We start from the raw sequence: 25,199 nt of genomic DNA, 5'->3' as shown, positions 1-25,199 counted from the left end.
TTAAATCTCTGACATATAGCTTTGTGGAAAAACAAAACCAAACCCACACTGTTACTGAATATGCTACTACAGTAGCCTGGGGTAGAAAAGTAGAAGTTTGAACAGTTTGGAAGAGGCAGTTTTGCCTCCTTCCTTTTCCCTGCTAAATACCACATACTCTTCTTCTACCCCATTTTAAGGTTGCCTTTGGCATTTTTGTCAGAGACGATTAAATAGAACTAGCTATTTATATGTAATATTTTATATGAAGTTGCTGAAGAAGTTTGTAATACAACACCAGATTGAATATGTATCTTCCACCAACAAAATGCATCGTCCTTCTCCCATCTTCTCTGTATTGCATGTGGCTGGAATAAGTCAAAACTCATGTAACAAACAGCTTACAGTCAACAAAGAGGGAAGCGATGCTTGTGGGGAAAAAAAAATTAAACAGCTTTAGTGTGATTTATTACCAAAAGCATGCATCTCCTCCACATGCTGTTGCTTTTTGATGAATCTCTAACTATTCAAATTTCACTTTCAGCCAAGGGATGAAGGAAGCGGTATTATTTGGGATAGATAGCAGTAGAAGTCCAGAAAATTTATTGTAGCAAATACTCATATATTAGTGGCAGAATGTAGATAATGCTTGACTTCTATGGCATGTTTCCAGTAGTACTATTGCATTGTCGATCTTTTCACTCATGTTCATCCGAAAGCAATTAGAACACGCTCCTTCCTGTATGCAAAAGTTTTTTATAATGAAATACTAGAGTGTGTAAAGCTACTATTACTTTTTCATGAGTATATTGTATTGTTGAGAATGGAAAACATTCTTGTGAAAAGGCACTTTTAAAGTGCTATCGAGGTGAGGTTTTAAGAACAAAAGATATATTTTTATCAAAAAGATTTGCCTTGCCTTGTCTCGTCTCGTTGGAGGGGTGGAGGGAGGGAAAGCAAAGTACATTATTAATGCTGTGCATTTCTCATGCAGCTCATCCATACCTGCCTTCCAAATTCAGCTGAAGCCATTAACATTATTAATTGCTGAACATTTCAGATGGGAATTTAATATCCCATTTTATTTAAGAAGTGTAGAGAATTTTACTGCAAACCAAAAGGCAGCATTGAGTGAGCTTTATTTTAGTATAAGCATTCTGCAGCCTTTTCCACATATGTCCTTTAATTGTAGTTTGGTTTGACTTTGTCGTACAAAGAGTTCTGCCCTTCTGTATTATTTCAGGGCTGATGACTAATAGATCTTTTTGAGCAAATGCTTATTAGGTTGTAATTTGAAGGCATCTTTCTCTTCCCACCTACATAAAATATATCAGAATTGTACCTTTGTGTGTCCAGTTCCATTCTGCATCAAGATTGTACTTAAAACTTAGACAGAGAAGTCAAGGCCTAAAGTAATCATCTCCCTCTACAATGTTTCTTGTAGCAAAGAATTGAGAAGGAATTTCATGTATGGCTGAACAAACCTGTGGGGTTTTTGTCTTTTTCCACTGGAGGAAATATATATAACAAATTGTGACAGGTAAATAGCTGCAAGGCAGAAAAGGCATAAGGTATGGCAGGGGCTGCCAATGGAGAACTATCATTGTGGTCCAGAAGACTTCACTTCTTCAAGAAATTTGAGGACAGGCATATAAACTTGTTATTTCAAGTACTTTTAGAAAAGTGCTGTAGAAGAGTTTCGTGCTGCCAAAACCATTGTGTAACATGTTTCTTTATACTTACATGAAATTAAAAATTTAAATGGGATATTTCAGATCCTACTGCAACATATTCCCTTCCAGAAGAAAAGAAACCACAGGATGGGTGAGATGAGCTAGGGATATAGACCATGACTATGAAGGGAACCTGTAGGCTTTCAAAAATACCTTGATGTAATTGTCAAGGACAGAATACATCTAAATAGGTGCCCTGAATGTGTTTGAATTACTAGTAGTAGCTTTACTATAAACCAAGACTGAAGCTTTAATCAATAATATTGTACTATTTTGTTGAATAATTCTAATGAAGTGCTTTACTTTTCTCTGGCAGATGAACGGGAAGATGTTCAAAAGAAAACATTCACAAAATGGATAAATGCACAGTTTGCTAAGGTAATTAAATATTTTTATTGATTTATAAACCAAAATATGTTTTGTATATTTTTCAAAAAACCTGATATTCCTCCACTGAGGCTTAATTTTCAAGATAACCATTACAAGTTTCAGGTATTGCTGAATGCAGTTGACTGATTTATCAGAAAAAATGTCCAAGTTGTATTCCCTTGGTTTCAGTAGGGATTGAAATGTAAGAAGCCATCCTCTTCTCAAAATGTTCTCTGCCTCAATTTACTTTGCCTTTTCTCAAACTAGTGATGCAGATGTATTACTGTTTGCTGGACTCCTTTGTTATGTTCCTAATATATGGAGGAGTTTCCTCTACTGGGCTTGTCTTTTCTTGTTTTTAATTGTAATCACAAATTTAACAAGGCTGGATGAATTGGAGAGGAGCAAGGTCAAAGATAAGAGGTGTGATCCAGTCAGCAAATTATGAAAGTCAATTATAATTTGTTTCAAAATAGTTATCTTTCAGAATGGTAAAGATCTCAGATGTTCTGGAAAAAAAGCAACTAACTAACTTATTTAAAGGAGGCCCCCCTGGCAGTATATAATAATTTTATCTTTAATACACAGGAAAAATTGAGCTCAAACTATTAATTTGATTAAACATTTTTTACATTCCTGGAGGATAATTACTGAACTGTATTTGCCAGTAATAAACTAAATCAATCCCATAATCTGTCATTTCATCTGGCAATAGACAACAAGGAACAGTAGCTGTGATATACCTTCTATTTAGTCTGGGTTTTGATTGTGTCCCATCTGATTGTCCTCATTAAAAAAAAAAGGAGTAAAATAATCTGAATAAGACCACCATAATATTGAAAAACATGCTCAGCAGTGGTTCAGTCCAACAGGGAGTCCCATACGACTTTTCCATGGTCTGGAGCACTTTCTAATAGTGATTCAAGTGATTTAGATGGCACACATTTGTGCTCAGCATCTTTACAGCAGAGATGTCCAGCAGTTTGGAGGACTGAATCAGAATGAAATACAATCTTGAACAAATGGTCTCAAATTGATCGATGAATTACAAGACAAGTGTGAAATATTATATTTAGGACAGAAGTAAAATATATGCATACAGAAGGGGGGATAACTGGGCTGGCAATAATAAAGCAAAGAAAAGCTCTGGGAGGTGCAGTGAATCAAAACCAAAATGAGTCAGCGACATCGTATTATTGCAAAAAAAAAAAAAAAGGCAGATTTATTATGACTGTGATAATGGAAGTGCTTGACAGAAGGCGAAAGATGTAATTATTTTATTTTACTTGGCAATAGTGAGATTTTAGTTTGAGTAATTTACTATCTTGGTGTTCCATATATGAAGAAGTAGCCCCAGCAGCAGTCATCTGATACAAGCTAATTTGAAATGTATTGCCAGTTAGGCCTTGTTATGGTCACAGAAATAGTTACGGAAAACTAAGAGTAACTGTTGCTTCTGTATCTAAAGATATGTCACGTTCCTAGAGCGTTGCTTTCTCAGAAACGGTTGTTTTATGGAATAGCAAAGCTTGCAATTACTGAGGAAAAGTGGAGCAAATCTGCAGAAGAACAACAAGAATTATGAAGGGTTTAGAAAATACGACCTATCAGCAGATGCTTTTAATGGTAGGTTTGGCTCAGTTGTCTGAATGATCTAGATGTCTTTCCTCCAATTCTAGTTCAGTGGAGTGTACTTTAATGGTGTTTTAGCTCCCTTTTACTTCAGTTCTATAAATAGTATTTTTAGTTGCATGTGAACATACATTCATAAACAATCTGGAGAACTACTAATCTCCCTCTACTTCATTTGGACTCTGAGGAAAACCTCCTAAATGCTATGGTTCAAGTTTTACTTTGCCTCATGCGTCATCTGTGTTTTGGACAGGGTCTTTTTATTTCAGCAATCAATCTACCAAAACCCCCTTGATCTTTAAATCTTGGACAAATTACTCTTGTCCTACAAAATTGCATAACACCAGAATACTTGGTCTGAAACTGGAAATCACATATGTCTGGTAAGCTTAGTAATACCTGCTGGCTGCCTGTGTGGTACACATGCAGAAAGCATGCTTTGTTCTTCAGTGCAGTCATGTACCGTGCAAGCTTTATTTCTCTCCAGGGTTTTCAGGACAGAAATACAGAAGACACTGCTCATATTCCGCTGTAACATGAGCGGTCATAGTTAATAGCTGTATGCTGTCCCGGGACTGTGTTTCTCCCTCTTCTAAAGACCAAGATGTTTTGGGAGAGGTGGTCTTCAAAACGTGAAAGTGGATCTCCATGTGAAATCTACAGCTTATCCCTCTTCTTCTCCTGACTTGTTTTCAGTGGTTCACATCCATCTCTATTTCCAGCTGTGGAATTGATTTCAGTTAACGGGCTACTCGTGGTTACCGATTTCTCGTCATAGTTAGCTTTGTAAAAGTGTTAAATAAATTACTTTCATTGTAGAATTGGTTTGTATTCAATGTGGTTCTAGAGGTGCTGTCTTGAGCAGATTAGCCTATGTGGCTGGAATTAAGATAGAGGAATATGTTATGTCACTCATTTCTCTTATTTGTGAATAGTGGAATCCAGGTCATTAATTGACTGTAAAATATTTAGGGTTGAATGAAATTGTTTTATACAATTCTCACTCATCCATCACCCTCCATAGCTAAAAAACCCTCTACTTATGCAGTTAAAGTAAAAGCTTAGTTCTAAATGTTCTAAATCATCATTTGTGTTCGGTCTACAGTGCACTGCCCCCCAAAGATCTGTATTCCTTTCCTGAAAATTCAGTGTCTAGAGTCTCTGTGTCTTGGTACACTTATTCTCAGACTAAGCTTTCAAAACACTCACATTTGCAAGTTGCTTTCACATGACTTGTGATGTAAATACAAATAATGCTTTTAATGTCAGAAGTTGTAAATTACTGAAAAATAATTTTCTATTTTATGTGTCATCAGCATAACTTAAGAACCCACATATAATTTTTATTAGTGGGAAAAAAAAACATTATTGTTTGAATCGCAGGCCGGGAGGGAAGTAGTAGTCCTTCTGGCCATGCAGGCAGTGACATTTTAGTTGGATCATCTGTAGATACTTTGGACTCAGATGCCTTGACTTCAGCAATGAACTCTGCTACCTCTTAGCTAAGGAGTCAAGTCCCTAACACGAAATCCATAACAAACTCTCAACCACATCATCTTGGCAGTTTTCTGTCTGTGATGTGCAGAACCTAGAAACCTCTGGAGTGCTACCAAGAAGTCTGTGAAAGGTTATCTAGAGAAAGCTAGCAGAATTGTCAGCAAGATTATAATTGCTATGGGTGAGGCCATGTCTCTCAGCAAACTTTTTTTGGCAGGTTGAGTGGGGTGCTCTAAATGGAAAAACTGGGGAAAATGCATTTGCAGGTCTCTCTTACAGCTTCTTAAAAGAGCAGGTTTCTCTCTAATTCCTACTCCTTTCACTAGCCAGAAAATGGATTATGCAGAAAATCCGTGCTTTAAAGATTACAGTATGTGACTCATCTACAAGCAACTCATCATTATTTCAGTAAGAGAGGCCAAAAGTTGGCCTTTAATGTTTGTGAGATAAAACAATTAGTAAATTAAAAGTATAGGAGAAATGGGAGAATGTAATCCAAGAGACCTTTGTGTTTTCCCCATTCTAATCATGGACAGTGCGTATGACTTTCTTTAATGATACCTTCTTGGTTTACCATCTAAATGGCATGCAATAAGTTGAAACTTAAAGCAACTTTAAAAATATAGAGCATATAACTTTAATATCATTCTGTTCAGAAAGAGCTTTTCTTTGTCCTCAGAAGAAGTTTATTTATAAAATAATGAAGTTCTGCAGGGTGTACGTAATGATAGTAAAGGAACATATTGTAACCTCGTTTTTAATAATAGAACTATAATTAGAGCTCTCACAAGAGATATATCTAGTCCTGGGTATGGTATCTTTTGCTCAGATCTCAATTTTTTAAATTTGAAATAACTGAAACCTTTGTTTATAAGTGAAACACAGAATCTTAACTATGTGTTTTGGGAGAATGCAAATATATCACGAGCCCTCAAGTGTAGCAGCTCTCTGCTGGAACTTTGAAACAGCCACAACAATTACGTTAACAGTGCCTGTACCCCATTTTAAATGAGCTTATGTTGTCTCACTGGTTAAACATTTTCAGTTGTTCATTCCATAACAGGTTTCAAAATAGAAAGCATTATTGAAGATGGAAATGTTCTTTACTTGTATGTACGAAAGAGCTTATAAATGGCAACTAATTTTAAAAAGAAAACCTGAATATTCCAGCATCAGAAAACCCCCACCCCACCCTAAAAAGGAAAGAGTGTACTCCTATGACTGAAGAAATATTGGCAACTTGTTTTGTTCCTTCATAATGGAGAGAGTGTCTCAAAGTACTGACAGTTTTGATGTCAGCAATAAAAGTTATCTGTTGTGAGTACAGAGAAGGAAAGCAGCTAATCATCGTAAGTTTTGGCAGCTTGAATTTTAGGTTATACCCTTATGGCTAACTTGAGGTCAGCTGCTTAACCTGTAAGTGGGTTTCATAAAAGAATGGTAATTTGTGAAGGAGTTTTTAACATTATAATCTGCAATATCAAAACCCAGATGTTCATAAAATTGCTTGTAAAATCAGAGGTTTAAATAGGTTGTCCAAATTTCTGCTGCAAAAGGGTAGAAACAAAGACGACGTTATATATGACAGTACACTTTTTCATGTAAACACTGAAATTATTAATCTCCAACCAGGTAGGAGCAAGAGTCAGAAAATACAGCATGGTAGATTTTGTGGGGAGAAAGGTGGGTAATTTTTTATGGTTTCTCTATCTCATGCTTTGGTTTTCCCCCTGTTGTTATTGAAGAAAGCAGAATATGAAAATAAATTTAAAGATACCCAATATTTCATTACTTAGCTTTATGGGAAACCGGGATCATTTGGTAAGTAATCCTTTTAATGGAGAATTTAAGTTGTGAAAAATGGCAGCTTTTTATAGGGAGGTGGAAATATTAGGAGGTAGTTGTTTGTGCAGTGACTGTGGAATTAGATTCCCATTGTTGTAGTGATTGTGTGAAGAAACATAGTAAAGACGCAGCCTGTGCCAAAGAAGCTAAGGTTGACGGCCTCATTTAAGATATATGTAGCTAGTAGAATAATAGTCAGCAAAAATAAATACCTTTTTTACTAATGAAATTGTTTTGAGTAGCAGCTAGATTGTTCAGGCAACTGGTATATGTGGGGATAAAAGGAACACAGAAGGGGGATTGCTTACAACTTTAGTTGAGCTATGTAGCAGTCAAAATAATTTCCTAATTACCCAGTGTTTGTAATGTTGTTTATATGATAGGAGGTGTGGTGGCAGTCTCAGTTCTTCCCTCTTCTTGAGTTCATGGACAAGCTAAAGTTATTCAAGAGTCCCATTCACTTTAGTGGTCTCTTGTGATTGTAGATTAAATGCCTTCTGCATATCAGATAACAAAACGACTCATACAAATGAAATGTTTACTGACCTTTTGAGGAAGTATGTCAAATATTTGAGGTACAGAGAGACTGTACTACCACAAGTCTGGCATCTGATAGAGAAATTTGCAGTGCTGCTTTTGCTCACTTTTCTGTGCTATCGCTCACAATGACTTCAAATTAAAACAAATTTAAAAAGCCACTCACAACAAAGTGAATTCAAAGTGTTGCAGACTCTGGGAGGGGAGTAATCTGGTGAAGCTTTGTGGAGAAGACAATGGTAGTTTCATTTGTCAAATTTCTTTAAGATTTATCTTCTTCGGAATTGTGTTAACCCCTGTGAATAATCTACGTCAAACTCCACCAGATGTATAAGCTACGTCAAACTCCACCAGATGTACCATTTCTTTAGCCATATTTCTGGACTACAATTAATAATCAAGAAAAGGAGCTGGAGGGAGGGAGGTTGGCAACAAACCACAAAAAAGTAGGGTGTGCTGGTGTTGTAGGATTTCAGTTTTAGAATTGAGTTCTAGAGAGTACATCAACACTGGTTTTGCAAGATAAACTTTAATATTATTGTAGACAAGTTCAGAAAAGCTCATTCAGATAGCTATGGTGCTTTAGCCATTTACGTAGGATTTGGTGCCTGCAAAAAAGCCTGGTGGAGAAACAGAGTAAATAAAAGTTTTCTGAGCTCCATGGTGCCACAGATTATCCTGCAGCCATTCCCAGTCAAAAGCATTTGCATCTAGCCTTGTATTTTTACAGTATGTTGATCCAGTGCCTGACACGGCAGTGTAGATGTGTTCTCAGTCTGTGTAATGTATCCAGTCTTTATCACTGTTTTCAGCAAAAAAAACCGTAAAACAGGCTGCGCTCTTCCTACATTATCTGAGGCCCAAACTGTTTTGTGTTAAGGTAGAATTAAGAGAGGCAGGAAGCATTTGAACTTTTTTTTTTTTTTTTTCTTTCCCAAATGCAAACTAGACTTGCTTGCACTCAATTACTGGGCAGGGAAGGTAAAAAGAGTTACTGAGAAATTCTCTTCAAAAGAGTAACTGTGGTCAAAGTAAATGAGGATTGAATGCTTGAACCCACTCCAAGCCTCGAGGAGTAGTACAACTGAGCAACCAACACTCACTAATAGCCAGTGTTGCACCTACCAGGTCATGAAGTAGCATGTATTGTATTTTTACTGCTGACACTGAATATTCACATTATGGCTTGCTTCAAAAGCTTCTGGTTTTGTGCCCATATCAGTTTGTTTCTTTGGGTCAGTAGAGTTCTGCTGAATTTCACCAAAACCAAAGTTGTGCTCTATTCATATAAGGAGCACTAATTTGGAGATAAATGACAAGGAGGATCAGGTACCACATGGAAGAACATTGATTCCAGGACAAGCAAAAGATGGATTGTTAGTAAAATATTGAAATCGTGTCTGGCAAAATCCTGATCAAATCTTTAATGGCTGCATATTAAAAGTGAGTATGGTAGATGTCAGCTCAATCCATTAACTGAACATTGATAATATCTTTAGAGCAGCCTCAATTTTTTTTTTTTCCTGAAAGATTTCAGACAACCACACAGTTTTAAAATTGTAGCATTTGTGATAAACCTGAAAAAATTATAGTTGGTATTATTTGATGTTGGTAAGATACCATGATTGATATTCATCCATCCTAAATACCTAATTAATCTGTTCTGAGTCTCTGTTGCCAGCCTTTTTAAGTGCTACAGTGAAAGTGATGAGAAAGAGCAGCTTACTAATGTGGAAGCCAAATGACTTCTCTGCTACAGTGTGGCAAATAACCAGAACTCTCGTTGAAGATTAATAGGGCTTAACTTCGCTTTCCAGCTCTGTGTGATCAACACTACCCTTGGGATACATCCTGTTTTAAAATACCAGGCTTTCTTATGCCAATAACCTTTTTATAATACATCTTGCAAGAGCAGACCAAAGGCCCATCATGTCTGTTGTATATTATTAAAGCAAAAGCTTTTCATCTTTTTTTTCAAGCCAAATGACGTTTAAACCTGGTATAGAAAACACATTTGCATTATTAAGTGTTAAGTGATTTTTCTTTTTTGGATATCTCCAGAATACATAAGCAAGTGTCAGGCAAAACACATGCTCAGAATTATTTGTGTTGATATATACTGAATTACCTATTAGGTCTCCATATTCTACATCTTTTTTTTATGATGCAGTAAAATGGGATACATGCTGTGTGAATATTTATTATGTTTCAAATCAATTTCCTTTGGAATTAAAAAATAACTTTAAAATTATTTTTACTGTACTTCTTAAGGTAATACCAATGGCAATATTGCCATTTATTTTACTCAGAATTTCATTCTAGAAGTTCTACTATCTAGTAATATATTTTTATAGATTTTTTTTGTATGACCAAGAAAGCTACCATGAACAGAAAGTTATATTGAACAGGAACAGGCACAGTTTAAAGGCGCAAATATCCTCATGCTTTGAATTTTGCACATAACATCGACTCTGTGTGCCAGTTTTCAAATTTATAAACTTGGTGACTTTTTATATTTTGCTTCCAAAGTAATTTTTCAGCTTACTGTTGGCAAAATACTTAGGACGCATCTCCCTTATCAATTTAATATTTATCAATATTTAACTCTGCCCAATGTAGATGCCTGGATGCTGGTAGGGATTAAAATAGAGGATTAATCCCTTTGCACTTACTGTAAAAGCAAGGAACACCAGAAGCTGAATGGTGTCACAATGCAGCATGACAAAAACAAACTACTGCTTAAGAAGGTGGTCTTCTCTATTTTCTCTGTTCTTGCTAAGATCAGAAACGCAAGCTTCATGACCCACCGTGGCAGTCACACAGCTGGAGATGCCTTGAAAACTGTCAGTATGGAAAAGAACCCTTTCACTGAAAACCTAGACAGGACAAAAATGTATTTGGTTATGCTTCAAAGTCACAAACATAGATGTTTGAGGTTAACGAAAAGCTAATGAGACTATCTCCGCATTGTTCTTGGTCACTTTTTTTTTTTTTTTTTTTTTTAAAGTTGATGTTCAAACAGCAAAGGTTTTATTAGATGTGCATGAGGGGAAGGGATTCTCTAATGTTCTTCCTCCATAACGTTCTCCCATTGCCGGGAGACTTTACAACTTTGCTTGTTGTGATTTTTTTTTCCCAAAATGTTTAAATGACTGCAATTAAACAAGACAGCTCTTGGAGAGCAGATTCATTTTCACTTTGATGAAAAGTGAAACTTCTCCACTTAATTATCTGCACATCTTTTAGTGGAGCCGTGGTGTGTATCTTGCAAGACCTTTTGCTTGCAAGTGAGATTCTCTTCTGTCTGCTCCCTTGACTGCGCAAGCAGTGACATGTTTTCTCTGCTTTGCCTTACTGGGCATGAATTCAAAACTGGCTGCAGTTCAGGAGCAGCTGTTCCTCGGGGACAGTGGGGTCTGCCTCCACCAGAACTTTATATTCCTCTCCAAGCCGGATCCCTTTCCTGGGATGAGATGCCTGTGGGAGCTCCAGGCCTGACACCGCAGCCACCCTGCCTATATGCACAGCAACCCACGGGGGGAAATCCCCACCGGTCAGAAAGCATTAGAGCTGTCGCTGCTGCAGTCTGGCCACTGAAGATTATGTCATATTCTCAGTATCTTTTGTTTGCACGTGCAAAGGTTACGTCACTTTTCCGGATCAAATTTTGAGGTTTAAAATGTTTTCGATTAAAGTGACTTCCCTTCCAAAAAACCTACAAGCGTATTATCCTAAACAATGAGCATCTGCATGACAAAACACTTTCACCATTAGAAACGTCTGAATGAATACAGACTACATTTTAAATGCTTCTGAGATAATGTAGTATCCCAGACCTTTAATTTGAAACTTGAGTGGGTTAGTAAAATTAGCAAGCTAGACTGAAATATATGCATTTTTATTATGTTAAAATCATTTGTCTTTGCATTCTTGTTTTTATAGCCTCTTCTTGCAGAGTAACAATGGCTTCCCTCAGATGAATTAGACATGCCAAGCAAGCAAAGCAATCACTAATGTTGGCAATAGAGGGCACTGGATTTTCATTTCTAATATGTTTTACTGAGGAAAAAACCAGTCAAGTGAGGTTCATTGAGCTCTTTCACCTTTTCCTTCTCACACTTGGACTTGCACCTGCTAGACTTCTATTCAAACTTTCATACTTTTTTGTTGCACTTACTTTAAGTAAAAAAGATTAATCTGAAGAAAATTGAATATGTGCTGTTCTCTTGAAGTTATTATTGTGTATGTATCTTGAGGGGGCAATAGGAACAAGCTAAATATAGCACTACAATATTGGTCTCAGTGGTGCATATGTCTAGCTTGCAAATTTGTAAACATTTACAAATTTGCATGATTGTTGCTGGCAGTAGACATCATCGTTTCCGTGCTCAGAATTCATTACCATTACATCTAATCATCTTCAGAATCTCCAAAGAAAAACTCTTCATACTGGCAAATAAGGCTTTAGTCGATTTATGTTACACTTAGACTGAAAGTTCAAAAATAAAAACAGGAGAAAAAAAAAATTTTGAGCTACTGTCCCCACTTCTCTAAATGCCCTCTTATGTAAACGTACTGAAGCTCAAGCAAATCATACTGACCATTCCCCCTATCTGCCAAAGAGCTATCGTGTGCCTAACGTTCGATGGAGAGAGGAAAAGAGAAAGTGCAAGCGTGTACCTCTCTGTCTCAAGCTTTCTCTTGATCTTTTAAACAGATCCAGCATACCTCCTTGTGTCAGAGTCACGTCATGTTAGTCAGTGAGGCTGAAAGTCAGGGAGTAACTTGTCTATCGCCAGCCCGGCTGCGTGCCCGTACCCCTTGGGTAGGACCTCCAGGGAGCTACTGCCTTCCCCTGCTGCTGCGAACCCTTCTTAAACCTCCCTCTGCCTGAGGCAGCGGCTACATCTTGTGCCTCTCGGACATACACACTTCTTTCTATAGGCTGCCTTTGACATCAGGAACTTTGACCATTCCTCCTATGTGTTTAAATGCATAAAATATTTTTTAACAAGCATGTCTCGGAGAAAACAAACAAACAAACCAACCCCTCCAACCCCCAAATTATTCAGTTTTCAGCAGACTGCATCCATGTTATAGACAGCATTCTTGGATGTTGATGTTTCACTGTTGGTCATGATGAGATGGCCCCACCCCAGTTCTGTAAGCACTTAAATTTTTGCATATCACTTACTTTATTATGCTTTGAGATATCTGCATTGTGTACAAAGATTTCCTGTTCCTTGAAAGGGTTCAGTGGACACGATTTTACACCTGGATGAAATGTAACTTTTATTGAGGTTAATTTCTTTAAACCATGTGCCTGTATTTTAGGTCCTACCTTGCCACGAAGACAGAAAAAATAACATTATGAAATATGTTCCTATGGTAGAAGGGCATTATTAGAAATAATAATTTTATTTGTACAAGGTTGCAAATAACCATATTTGCACAAGACCTTGCATATCTGTCTTTTAGATATGAAGGGGCTCAGTCAGATCTTGGGGGTTTTTCTGGACCGCCACTTCAAGAATATGTATTATTTTTACAGCTGCTTGCCTCTGTTCTTTCTCTGATCATATGTTTGGGCTGTTTTGAAGGGGGAAAACTGTCACCTTGCAAAATAGCTGCAGCTATTTCTCAACAGCAGTGGCAAAATTGACAAAGACACCCTATTAAGTCTTTGCTTAGAGAACTAGTTATTAAAAAAAACCCCAACAATCCTCTTTTTTCCTGTTCTGGAAAGCTGCCTAACTTGTAAATCTTTTTTCCTCTGTTTTAGTATCCCAGTCTGATTAAATATTGATATTCATATCACTGACTTTGCTAATACTTTCACTTTTTTCAAAGATCTACATGACAGGTGTTATTATACAGAATAGCCATTTTTCTTTTCTATCTGCTTTTCATAGTGTGTTTGATTGATTTGCCAGTTTAAACCCATCACATTTACTTCCTGGTAATATTAGTGTGAGAGTATATATTGCTGACTTAAAAATAGGATGCTTTTAGTGTGCTCAAGTAATTAGCATTGGTTCTATTGAAATTAAGATTTCAGGAAAAAAGATAAAACAAGTAATTTCTTCTGTTCAGTCTGGTGCAGTTAAAAAAAAAATATACATATAAGGTTACTGAAAATCCTAAGCTATTGGTAACAGTAAAACCCTTTCCATTAAAAAAAACCAACCACACAAACCACCCTGACATTACTCCTTGAGAATAATAATAATAAATTGTAATTCCAGTTGGAATTCTGATGAAAGTTATAAGAATTTAACAAGACACAGGTAAGCACAGTTACCAAGAACATATTAAATGAGACTGTTCTCCATCTTTTCTACTTTTTTTGCCTAGTCTTAGGCCTCAGAAGAAATAAATCTGTAAGGCTTTGTCTGTGCACAAAACAGACAACGTATTTTCTATGTATTCTATAATCTTCAAACAGAGTTACTGTGTGCTGGATTGAAAAAAAAAAGTATGGTAGTAATTTACAATTGTGTTGATTTTTTTTTTTCCTCTTTTTTTTTCTTTAAAGTCCTCAGTGATACACAAATTTGCATTTTTAAGTCGAGGGCTAGTTTTCTTCAGGAAAAAATCATATAAAAGGCATGTCTGGCATTTGGTACAAGGAAGTCAGACATGAGGCACATACTGCAATCAGGTATAAGCAACATAGTTTATCACATTTGTAGAAACAGGGTTCTATTATAGGGTTGTATTCAACTAATGCATGAAACATTAAAAGTCCATGCTCAAAAAGAGGGAGTATTATCTTGCCATTCTGATAGCAATGACTCTAAAATACTAAGGAAGCTCAGGCAGGCTGTGCTGAAAAATCTCAGTCAGTCTCATAGATTTTGTAAATGCCATGTATGCATAAGATATAAACCCTAATTTTTCAGGCATTGTAAGGGAGCCATTCTTAAAGCAAAGAGTCAGAGCTCACAGCAAGAGGAAAAACAGGTCTTGATTCAGTCCTGGGCAATACACAAGACTGTTGCAGTCAGTAAGGTTTTCTATAAATCTCCACAAATATGCATTCAAAAGTGGTGTCTTCACAGAAGAAAGCAAGACACATTAAGTCCACGTGGTAGTATTTAACTTCAAAACCAGGAGCTATGCTGAAAAGTAGATGAAAAAGGAACTCAAAAGAAGAATCAAAGTGTTCTGTACCAACAGGCACCTTGGAAGCAACATATTGGAGTCCTGAAGTGAATGCATCTGTCAAGGTGTGTCACCTATCAAAATCAGAAACCTACCTCTGTTTAAGAAAAAAAGCAGATTAAAAGAGATTTCCTTAATGCAGTTATGCAACATAAGTACGTTCAGAAGAAAACAATGAAGATATGTGGCAAAATCATGTTCATATGTGAAATATATGGAAATGCTGATTCTATAATTAGAAAATGAAAACAGAGATAGAAAGATAACAAACACAAAATCAAGAATAAAGACTATTTCAAAGAAACACTAATGGAGAAATGAACTATGAAGGCAAAACCTTACCTAAGTTCATCAGTCAAGTTTCAAGGAAGAGGTTTCTGAACAGGACTTGCTGAAGTACAGTGGTATACAGTAAGTGCTAGAAAATGTGCTTTTTAAAAATAATCTTAACAATATAAAATCTCTTTATATAAGGTTATCAGATATGATGTTTTACCATCTCATCTCACATGCTTTTGAATACTGAAGCAGCATTCAAGCAGTTTCTTCTAATATTTTTGACTACAGGAAAGACCCATTATGTCTTTCTTTTGACATTTTGTGATCTTTTCCACTTAGGTCAACGTAGAACTGAGCTGACCTATGCTGTCTGTACTAATTATTCACATAGGCTAAATTAATATTTGTATTCTTACCTGACTCTGTCTTTAAGAAACATTATATATTATTTTTATGTACTATATTAAGAGCAATAGTTACGTCTATTAAAAGAGTTAGGATTAAGCGATGCATCTCCTGGAGGCAGTTAGAACTAAAAATATGATCTTCACAAAGTGGGACTTATATAAAAATAAGGAAAATAGAAAAAGCTGTCTCTGGAAAGTTGCAATTAAAACTATAATCAGGGAGTCCAAAACACTGGGGTATGGTTTTGGTGTTTTTTTGGTGGGGTGGCCAAGGTGTTTTTATGCTAAGAGCTTAAAAATTAATAAAGCAAGCATTTTCCCATACCTCACAAGCAGGAAGCATGCCAGGGAGCACATAGCAGGCTGCTAGATGATCAGGTTGTAAACAGTGTGTGTTGGAGGGCAGCTAAAACACTGCACCTTAAACTGATTTGCAGAGAGAGGCCGATGGCTGAATTGAATGACAACCAACACAAACCCTATGGAGTTATGCTATACTTTATCACATAAACCACTATTCCAGTTACTGTTATATATCTTATTACTAATGTCTCAATCATACAAAATCACCATTTTACCTAATATGATGACAGCCTTCGTAGTCATGGAAACACTAATCATACCAGCTCATTTGTGTACTGACCCGTTACCACAGGACCCACCACCTTTTCAGCCCTCGGTGACAGAGGGCAGTCATGGGCTCCCATGTGGCCTGACAGGTGATGGGGTGAGGGTGCCCGAGCGGCTGGTGGTGGTGGTATTGGGTGAGTGTTGGTGATCCCAAGGTACGCTCTTACCAAGCTGGACAAGGCTCTACACGTGCAGCTTTTCACCTCGGTAGCTGGCTCCACCCGTGGTCCCCTCTGGGCTCTTGAAATGTGATCTGTCACAGCTAGTCCTTATTTTGGTGATCTCTGGTCTAGGCATCCCATGGGTCTCTCAGTCGAGTATTTCCTCATTCATTTTGTCATGATTTTATCAAGTTGTCATTGGTTTCCACCAGACAACGTGTTTCTGAGTTAAACAAATCACCTTAAAGGCCAACAGTTGCTTTTTGTTGTTGGTGGTGTACTACTCACCATCAAGCTCTGGTTTGCATGATTGTCTGGGGCAAAGCTGAGGTGGTAAGGGAAGGCTGTGTCAGCTCTCCACAGGAGCGATCCTGGAAGTTTAGGCAACAGCTTAGCAGCTAAACAAATTGTTTCTACTTTTGCTTACTGTGAGGGAACCTAGGAAGCCTCCTGCATTAATACCTTTCTTTGCACAGCATGATTCTGAGAATCTGTCTTAATTTCAGTGGCATTAGAAGCCACCTCTTCTAAAAGAAATAAAAATATAAAATTGCAGGAAGCAATGGATCCAAAGAAACTTAAATATAAAACTCTAAGCCATTAATTGGTTTGTAATCTGTGATTTATTTCAACCTTGTATCTAAAGGAGGGTGCTAATGATGCTAATATTTTTAAAGTACTTGGTCAGTTTATCTGGCAGAAATAGTGCAAATTACTAGACATGTGGATAAACCTGATATAATGGAGAAGAGTCAATATAGTTTTGCAAAGAAGCCATACCTCACAATTGCATTAATTCTTCAAAGGAGTCAGTACACATACGTATGACTGAAACAGAAAGAGTGGGTATCTGTAAATACTTTGACATTTTTTTATTTTGAAAAGATGAAATGAAAAAGACCTCATGTTTCAGAAAGCTGCTATAAGGCAGGAAACAAAGGATAGAAATAAAGTCAGTTTACACAAGGGAGGGAGGTTAGCAGTGGAGTTGCATGCAAATTTCTGTTGAGATGATGATTATCTGGTAAAGGGATGTGGCAAAACTACTGATGGTTCAGAATCATTCAGGTCAGATAAAAACAACCAAAGGCTTGCAGAGGGATTTCATGATACTGAATGGGTAGGTGATTAAATGACAGGTGATATTCAGTGTTTACAAAAAGAAAAAACACTTTAATAGATAAAGCTTATGTTACTCCTTCCTTTGTGCATACTATACGTCCTAAATGAGATGTTACCATTCAGAGCTGTCTACAGAGAGTCACATACCTTTTCCGATGAAGTTAATAACAAATGTTCACTTAGGTTTTGATTTTTTATTGAAAAAGTTCAAATCACGTCAGCATGAAAGGTAAGTCCATTTTGAACATTCTGAACATTAGGGAAGAGAAAGTTGTCTTGGGAAATTCCTAACCATAATTTCACAGAAATTAGAGCATTATTCTGAAGCACTATGTGATTTTACACGTGTCCTATCCTTATAGTCTGTTCTTAAGGATTGCAGGCCACCATCAGAGTTGGATGAACTTAGAAGAGCCCTTGGCTTGCCCAAAATAGCAATTCTTATTTTACTCTTTTATAATTTCATGCTAATTATGCATTAGAATATTCAAGATTTTTTTTTCCAGGAAATGAGAATCACTTCCTATAGTGAGATATTAATGACACTATATTTAGCATGACATAAAAATGGCCCTCACAGGCACAGAAATAGTAATCCAAAAGCTGGAGGCTAGGTTGAGACTCCATCTGTGACAGAGTAATAAACGCACTCCAACTCACTTTTGGGTGGGTGAGGGAATTCAGTGTGTTGGGAGGCAGAAAGGAATGCAGAGCCCGGAGGAGAGATCCATTTATCTCCTTCAATTGGCCCAGCCCCAAAGCTCCTTGCACACCAACTCTTTGGCTGTGCAGTCTCCCTACTCTTTGCTATCCAAACCAAATGTATACGAAACCCATTGTTTCCTTCAGCATAAATTTAAGAAGAGATTCTATAATGCTAGTCTCTGTTTTGATTCAGGCTCAAACTGAGAAGGGCTCTGCATGCATTAGGACTGAGGATGGAGAGTTCGAGTTGACTGTGCCTGATGAAGCATTCTCTTGAAACTAAGGTCTAGAGTGGAAAGCCTGGCAGTATCTAGTAAAAACCTGAAGGTATGGTAGCCCTGAGTAGGGTGCATTGTTGTAAAGAAATGGTAGAAAACTAAAAAACTGTTAAATGGAACATAGACATTCAAACAAAAGCTGCCATTGTTATAATTCTGATCCCATAAGAATGATAAACAAATCTCACGATGATGGAAATCTGAAAAGTGAGATCACTGAGATTTGGGGTAAAGAAAACAAAAAATACAACTCCACTGTGTCCTTGAGCCTGCCTTAAGTAACCAATTCCAAAGCAGGTTTCTATTTTTCCTTCTCTAAATACTGTAGAAATTAAGGGTGGAATCCCAAATGATCTCTGCTTGTATATCTGAGAATACTAGAAATGCACTTAATATTCACACTCAAAAGGCAGTACCAGAATGCTTATTAAATTGGTTTGGAGACCTATTGTGTAAACTTTGACTAAATATCCCCAAATTTTAAATGCTTGCTTAAACTCAGAAGAAAAGAAAAAGGAGGGGGGGGGGAGGGGGGGGAGTTAAACCATCAAAGCGGAAAGTACTTTCCTCATAAAAATGCACCAAACTGTCTTCCCTGAGAGTCTGGAATGGTGAGGTTGTCTTTTTGGAATTAACTTTCTCATTTGCACTTAAAAATCCTATGTTGAATATTATTAAAAAAAGTTATTTGAATATGAGACACTGTGACTACTATGTTCTGTTTGTTATTGCAGTAGATACTTTTTACTAACTTCTCAGGAAATAATGGAAATACACTTGAAAACCTCTGCATTTCAGAGCCCTAAGCTATATTCAGTGACCTTCTACACCATGCTAAGCTATTCCGTTAGATTTCCCCATTAGCCAAAGGGAGGAAACTAGTGTTAAACAAGCTTTATTTTTTCCCTTGTGTTTTTCTAGTTGATTGAAGATGTATTCATTTTGTGGGTTGACAAGAAAGGTGTGTGAAGAAGGTCAAACAGGTTACAAGCATGTTTTATATCTTATGTTTCCCAGTTCCATAATACTATGAGCAAAATGCCTTAACAGAATAAATACACCCTCTTTATGTTAGTTCTTTACCTCTATTAAACACTTTTAATAGCTTTCTACCCCCTTTCGTTTAGCTGCAATAACCTCTTCAAATTATCTAGGTCACTTAGGCCCATATACCACTTCGCTATTTTTAGCTTGCTGGTTGTCTTCTACTTCTGGAGAATTATCCTTGTTACAATTAAACTTCCTGTCACTTTTTCTTTTTTTTTTTTTTTTTTCCCCTGTATAGGCTGTGCATATTTGAGGTGTACAAGCACAAAGTTTCTTAGGTCACTGAAAGATCCATGTTTACAATGATCTATGATTTTTGTTGTGGTTTTTTGTTTCTCTGGAAGGAGAATATTAGAGGACAGCATCTGATTAGAAGTGGGCCTGTCTCAGTATGCAGTACAGGTCTCCCTTGGTATACAGTTAGACAAATTATGATGAATCTGTGTGCATGTATTTTCCTTCCGAGCAATATGTCTGCTTCCTTCCCTAGTTGCAAAGGCAGCCTGCAGAGACAACTCTGCCATCTCCGAGTATGGACTTTGATGAATTGATCAGTGGGGCACAATACAGAGATCTCTGAGCTGGGGTCGGTCGCACGAGAGGTGGAAATCGAAGCTGCATAGCTAATTCACGTGCAATCAAGCTAGTTGTGAGGCAGTGTCTGGCACAACACAACTCTGCCCACATGCTCTCCTGGCACGGGGCACGACGTTGGCTGGTTGTAATACGTGTAGTTGCGCAGACAGGGCCAAACAGAACAGGCACCTAAATTTAGTTATGATTAATGGATATAGCTTTCATGCAAGTATGGAGATACTCACACCACCTAGCACTGGATGTGTAACGTTGCTTAAGTGGGACAGAAGTTAGCAAGCTAGTCTTCCTAAGATTCCTTCATAGCGGAATAGAGGAGAGAGCTGAATGTATTACTTTAGAGGGAATTGGTTAGTCTGAAAGCTTATGAAAACTATGGCAATATGAGGAGATAAAAGTAGGAATCTTCTCTTCTGCTACTAACTGCCAGTGAAGAATGCATTATTTTGTAAGTAATTATCTTATTGTTTGTATTACTAATGAACATACTGGTGGCAGAATATGATCTTGTGCATTCATGAATTTGCCTTTAATTATAAACAGAAGGAATGTATAAATAATATAAAATTACATTATTTGCTCTATAAATGTTTCATTAAATGTTAATATTTTAATTCAAAATGGTATCACATGCTTCATCTAAATGGAAAACTGTCACTCATTGTTACATATCTTATCTACTAAATGATAGTGGGCTAATTTGTGAAAATAATTGCAATTTTAACAATACCTGCATATGCAATTTTACGCTATTTTAAAAGCTTATACCATAATCTGAAATCATCTGTGAAAACATCAGAAAAGAAGGGACATATTGCATATTTGGTCTGCTCTGCAGCTGATGCATTGGATAGTATATATGAACTATATAGAAAGCTCTCAAACTAATAAGAAAACTGTGGAAAGTAGTCCATGTAATTATTAGTTTCTCCCATAATAAAGTTAAATAACTTTTTACCTCTGTAGAATCAATAAATTCAGATGATCATAGCACAGTTCACATTCTGGAATGGGAAAGAAGCATGGTTTAACATTTCATCATGTTATGGTTTGATTTTAGGCTGATGTGTTCTAGTCTGTGTCAAATAATTTTAAGATGCTTGATCAACATCTTCTCATGACAAAACATCTTCTCATGAACCTTACGATATAGTGGGTTACTGTTCAAATGGTTGTTTCATATGACTTTATAATGTGAGTTATAATATGCTAGAGAGAACTTTGGAATCTGTTACCTGATGAAAAGTAAAGGTTTCTTTAAATACAAAATGCAATTCCAGCATAGAAAGAGTCAGATTTTGTTATCTTACTTTTAAATGAAATATTCATAAATCTATTAAATGCCTTCATAATGTCCATATTTGATTTCTCAAAGAATTTCCAAAATTCTGTTATTTCACCTACTGAAAGGAGGAAAAACAAAATTTCATAGGAGAAAAAAGGAAAAGCCAATGAGACTATAGCTGAATATAACTTGATTATACTGCAGATTTTGGTCCTGCAAATGTACTTCCTCTGTAAGAGTTCTTTGCATGTAATAAAAGGCAGAATATGTGTGTATTTGGTGGATTAGGATTTTAAAGTGTATTACAATATTTTACATGGATTTTTCACTTGGATTCCCTTAGTTAGATCTCTCAGTTTATGTTCTTTCTCCTGTGTGCGTTTCTCAGTTATTTTGATAGTGACTTTTGCCTATGATGAACCCTTACTTTGAGACCTGCAGTTCCTCGTGAAACTTATTTACTAGGCATTTTGAAATTCCCTATGAAATAATAGTAGTCGCTGAACTTAATTTCTCTTCAGGCTATAAGAAGACAATTTAGATGCTCATCAGAAAGATGTGAAGAATTGTTGTTGAATGTGTTCAGGCACTGACATGAAAAAGAAACGCTTAAGTGGTCTTGAAAGCACAGAAGAAGTATCTACTAAAATAAAAAATGAATGATTACAGAGTGAAAACTGCTTGGCGTAAATGCAGGAAGAATACAGCTTGCCCTATCTAGGTTCAGTTAAGCTAGAGACATTCTTTATTGTTCCCCATTGTTTCTTTAGTATTCTCTGAAATTAAATGACTCTGTTGTGTTTTTTTCATTTTCTCTTGACATCTAGAACTGAGACATTGATTTCTGAGTGCGTGTATATACACACGCAAACTGCATAACATGCATATGTAATTGTTTCAACATTCCCTTGTTATGCTATGTGAGCCCGAAAGACACTGGGTAACTCAAAACTTGTTTTCAGAGAAGAGACAATATGTTCACACAGTGTCATTAATGAAGAAATACATCACATCCATAAAGCTATGTGAACTTCCATGCTGCTCTGCCTTCAGTCATAAATAGACTTGAGGTGTTCAGAGGGTTGGCAACTGAGTTGGAGAACCTGGTAATCCTAGCAATTGCAATGCTAATGTTCTTCTGAATGTGCATGCTTGTACAAAGTATGGATGCACTAAAACAATATCAACCGATAGAAGGTCTTGTGGAAAAAACCTTTCAGTCTTTGAATTGTTTATCAGGTTTTTTACAGCAGTTATCACCAGAGCAATGAGGAAATTTGCCTTATCCAAATTACTAAATAATGGACAATAAAACTCTTTGCTTGTAAGGACATTGACTCTCAACAAATTATTAAATCCCAAGCTATAAAACTTTCCACATAGAAAGAGATTGATTCTCAAATCACGAGTCCCAAATTAATGGGATACATGAATCAAAATGTTCAATAAATGAATTGCAGTCAAGTTAAAATATAAACATTTGGGGACCCACGTAACACCATATCACTTTTGTAGGTGATGCCATGAGCAGCAGTTAATGATAATCAAGGCAAATAGAGTGGTATTGATACTAAGAAAAATCATAGACTGAATTCATACTGAAAAATGTGAGCTTTCACTGCCAACAATATCAGGGTGGTCAGTGTTTCAATGCTGAATGGGTTTATCCATCATGGCTTGAAAATAGGCAATCCAACATATATCTAAATATGAATGCAAGCAGAGTTTTAGAAGACATTGAGGACAACTTAGCCCCTCTCTCCAAATAATTGATTCCTAGTTTTAGTCCCCTATACTTTGAGATCCTTTGTCTTTTGTTACAAAATGGATTTTTTTTTAGCCTTATCCAATTTATTAATGTGCAATCACACATGTATTAGGGACACATCTAAGCAACGTTCTCCATTGAAACAAAGGAAAAGTTATACAGCTGGAATGTCCATAGGCGTTTACACTGTACCTTCAGCTCACTCTTCTGAGTCCTGGGAGTTGGAAGGGAGAAAAATAACGCCATGCTGTGGAAGTATTTTCCTAAGTACAGTCCATCATCTTTAATGGCAGATTGGTATCCTGATATTTTGATACAGGGAAGAATATCATTGATTGCATTTAATGTCAGCTTTGCAAGCAGCTTTTGGGTTTGTTTTCTAAAAAAAGATTAACACAGTTCTCTTTGTGGTTGCAACAAAAAGTGGGGTGCCGTTGTGCTTAATGCTGTGTACTCTTCTACCTCCTTGAACCCCAAACTTGAAGGCAGCACTACATGTTTATTCTGTCTTCATATATCACAGGTATTTAGCTGTCACCTTTATGGAGCTATATAGTGTAGATAAAACACTTTTGTTTCACAATCTAACTTTTGTGTATAACACAGACAGAAAATGGAGGTGACTGAGGCACCACTAATGCCTCTAGCCCTTGCAGTGACAGGGCAGCTGTGAGGTCTGAGACTCCCAGAGCATCCTGGCAGGAGGTGTGTTTTGCTTTGGCTTTTTTTGAGGTGGGACATGGGACTGGAAGGTGAAATTAGTTGTCTTATGCTCAGAGGATGACAATGAAGTCAGATATCTGTTTCTGCCAGTTACAGAAACAGTCAATATTCCTGTCTCAACAGCTGAGTAATTAGAACAAAACACGGCATAGGATCAGAATAAAAGAATGAAGTAGTGAGAAGTGATGTGAGTCACATCAGTAAGACTAAAAAATTGAAAAACAGTCTAGTCTTGTGCAAAACTAGATGTTTCCTAATTATTTGAAGGCTCTGTGTACATTTTTAGTGGATCCTCTTCCTGGCTGCATCAAATATAAACTGCAGGTCTTTGCTTCCAAAGCCCTTTGCTGCTTCTCTCTGCCCTACCTGACCTCTAAATAACAAGAGAGTGAACTCCTGCTTGCAATCAACCCATCCTGTCAGATTTTACTAGCCATTTGTGACATTGCTGTTCTCTACATGTTTTGCCTCTTATATCAGAGAATTTCCACCTATGTATCTACAAGTCTGCTTGATTATCATCCCTTAAATCCTTTTCTAATAACATCTTCAGGCATTTAGGCATTCGGTGTTTGTTTTTTCTGTTAGAATAGTTCTTTTCAGGCATGCATGCTATAGCTTTTGGGTACGTTGTTGCTCGTCTTATTTTCACCTTTTGCTTTGTTGCATCTTTGTACACCATTATGTCTTTATTAGTACGCAGGTAGTGAGCTCTATGGGTCAGCAACTCTCTGGTGTTTTTTTCTTCTTTATGTTTATCCAGGCCTAGCCCAGTGGGCTTCTGGTCCAAGACTGATTCTTAAGTACTATGGTAATGCCAATTATAATTTTAAATTGGATTTGAGTCCTGTTATATGACTTGTAGTAGAAGTTATAAATATTGACCTTGGTACCTTGTTTGATTTTGTCTCAATATTCTCCTCAGCAAGCTAGGAAAGCATGGGCTAGGTGAAACCAGGATAAGTGTGCAAAACCTATTTTCTAGCCCAGTTGTGTGGCACAGTTGGGATAGAAAGGATATATTGAATGAGGCTTGCATGCTTTTTTCCATTATTTTCATTAGTGTTTCGAACAGCGGAAATAGAGAATACCAATAATACTAAATGACACCGAATTTATGGAGATTGTGGCAACTGGCAATTTGGAAGGTAGGATAAGATTTGGAAGGAAATCTGGTTTTGCTAGCTGAAACAATGGCTGGAAATAGATAGACTGAAGAGAGGCTAGTGTAAAACACCACACTTACCCAGGAATAAACAAGCCCAGGGTGTGAAATGACTCGCAATTCGGTGTGCGGCTTGTAGGACAAAGCAACCACAAGGCAACATCGCCACACAGACACAAGGAAGGCCGTCACTGGAACGTGTATTGAGAACTCTCTCTAACAGTACGTGTGCATTCACCGAAAATTCTCTATTTTCTGTAAAACACCTTGACGGCCTCG

The 25,199-nt window shown here is 36.9% G+C and overlaps 1 protein-coding gene across 14 annotated transcripts in view; it reads left to right on the top strand.

Moving 5' to 3' along the window:
- The window catches only part of DMD (dystrophin), a 1,317,358-nt gene that overhangs the window by 296,826 nt on the left and 995,333 nt on the right, over window positions 1-25,199 (top strand). For all 14 annotated transcript variants that reach the window (XM_052795054.1, XM_052795067.1, XM_052795065.1 and 11 more), the window contains exon 2: window positions 2,029-2,090. In XM_052795054.1, coding sequence (XP_052651014.1) covers window positions 2,029-2,090 — 62 coding nt within the window. The remainder of the gene's footprint in view (window positions 1-2,028; window positions 2,091-25,199) is intronic.

The sequence above is a fragment of the Harpia harpyja genome, chromosome 8 (genome assembly GCF_026419915.1).
Source record: "Harpia harpyja isolate bHarHar1 chromosome 8, bHarHar1 primary haplotype, whole genome shotgun sequence".
In the NCBI taxonomy this organism is placed as follows: Eukaryota; Metazoa; Chordata; class Aves; order Accipitriformes; family Accipitridae; genus Harpia; species Harpia harpyja.
Note: the sequence above shows the minus strand (reverse complement) of the source record. Positions and strands in the feature narration are given on the sequence as shown.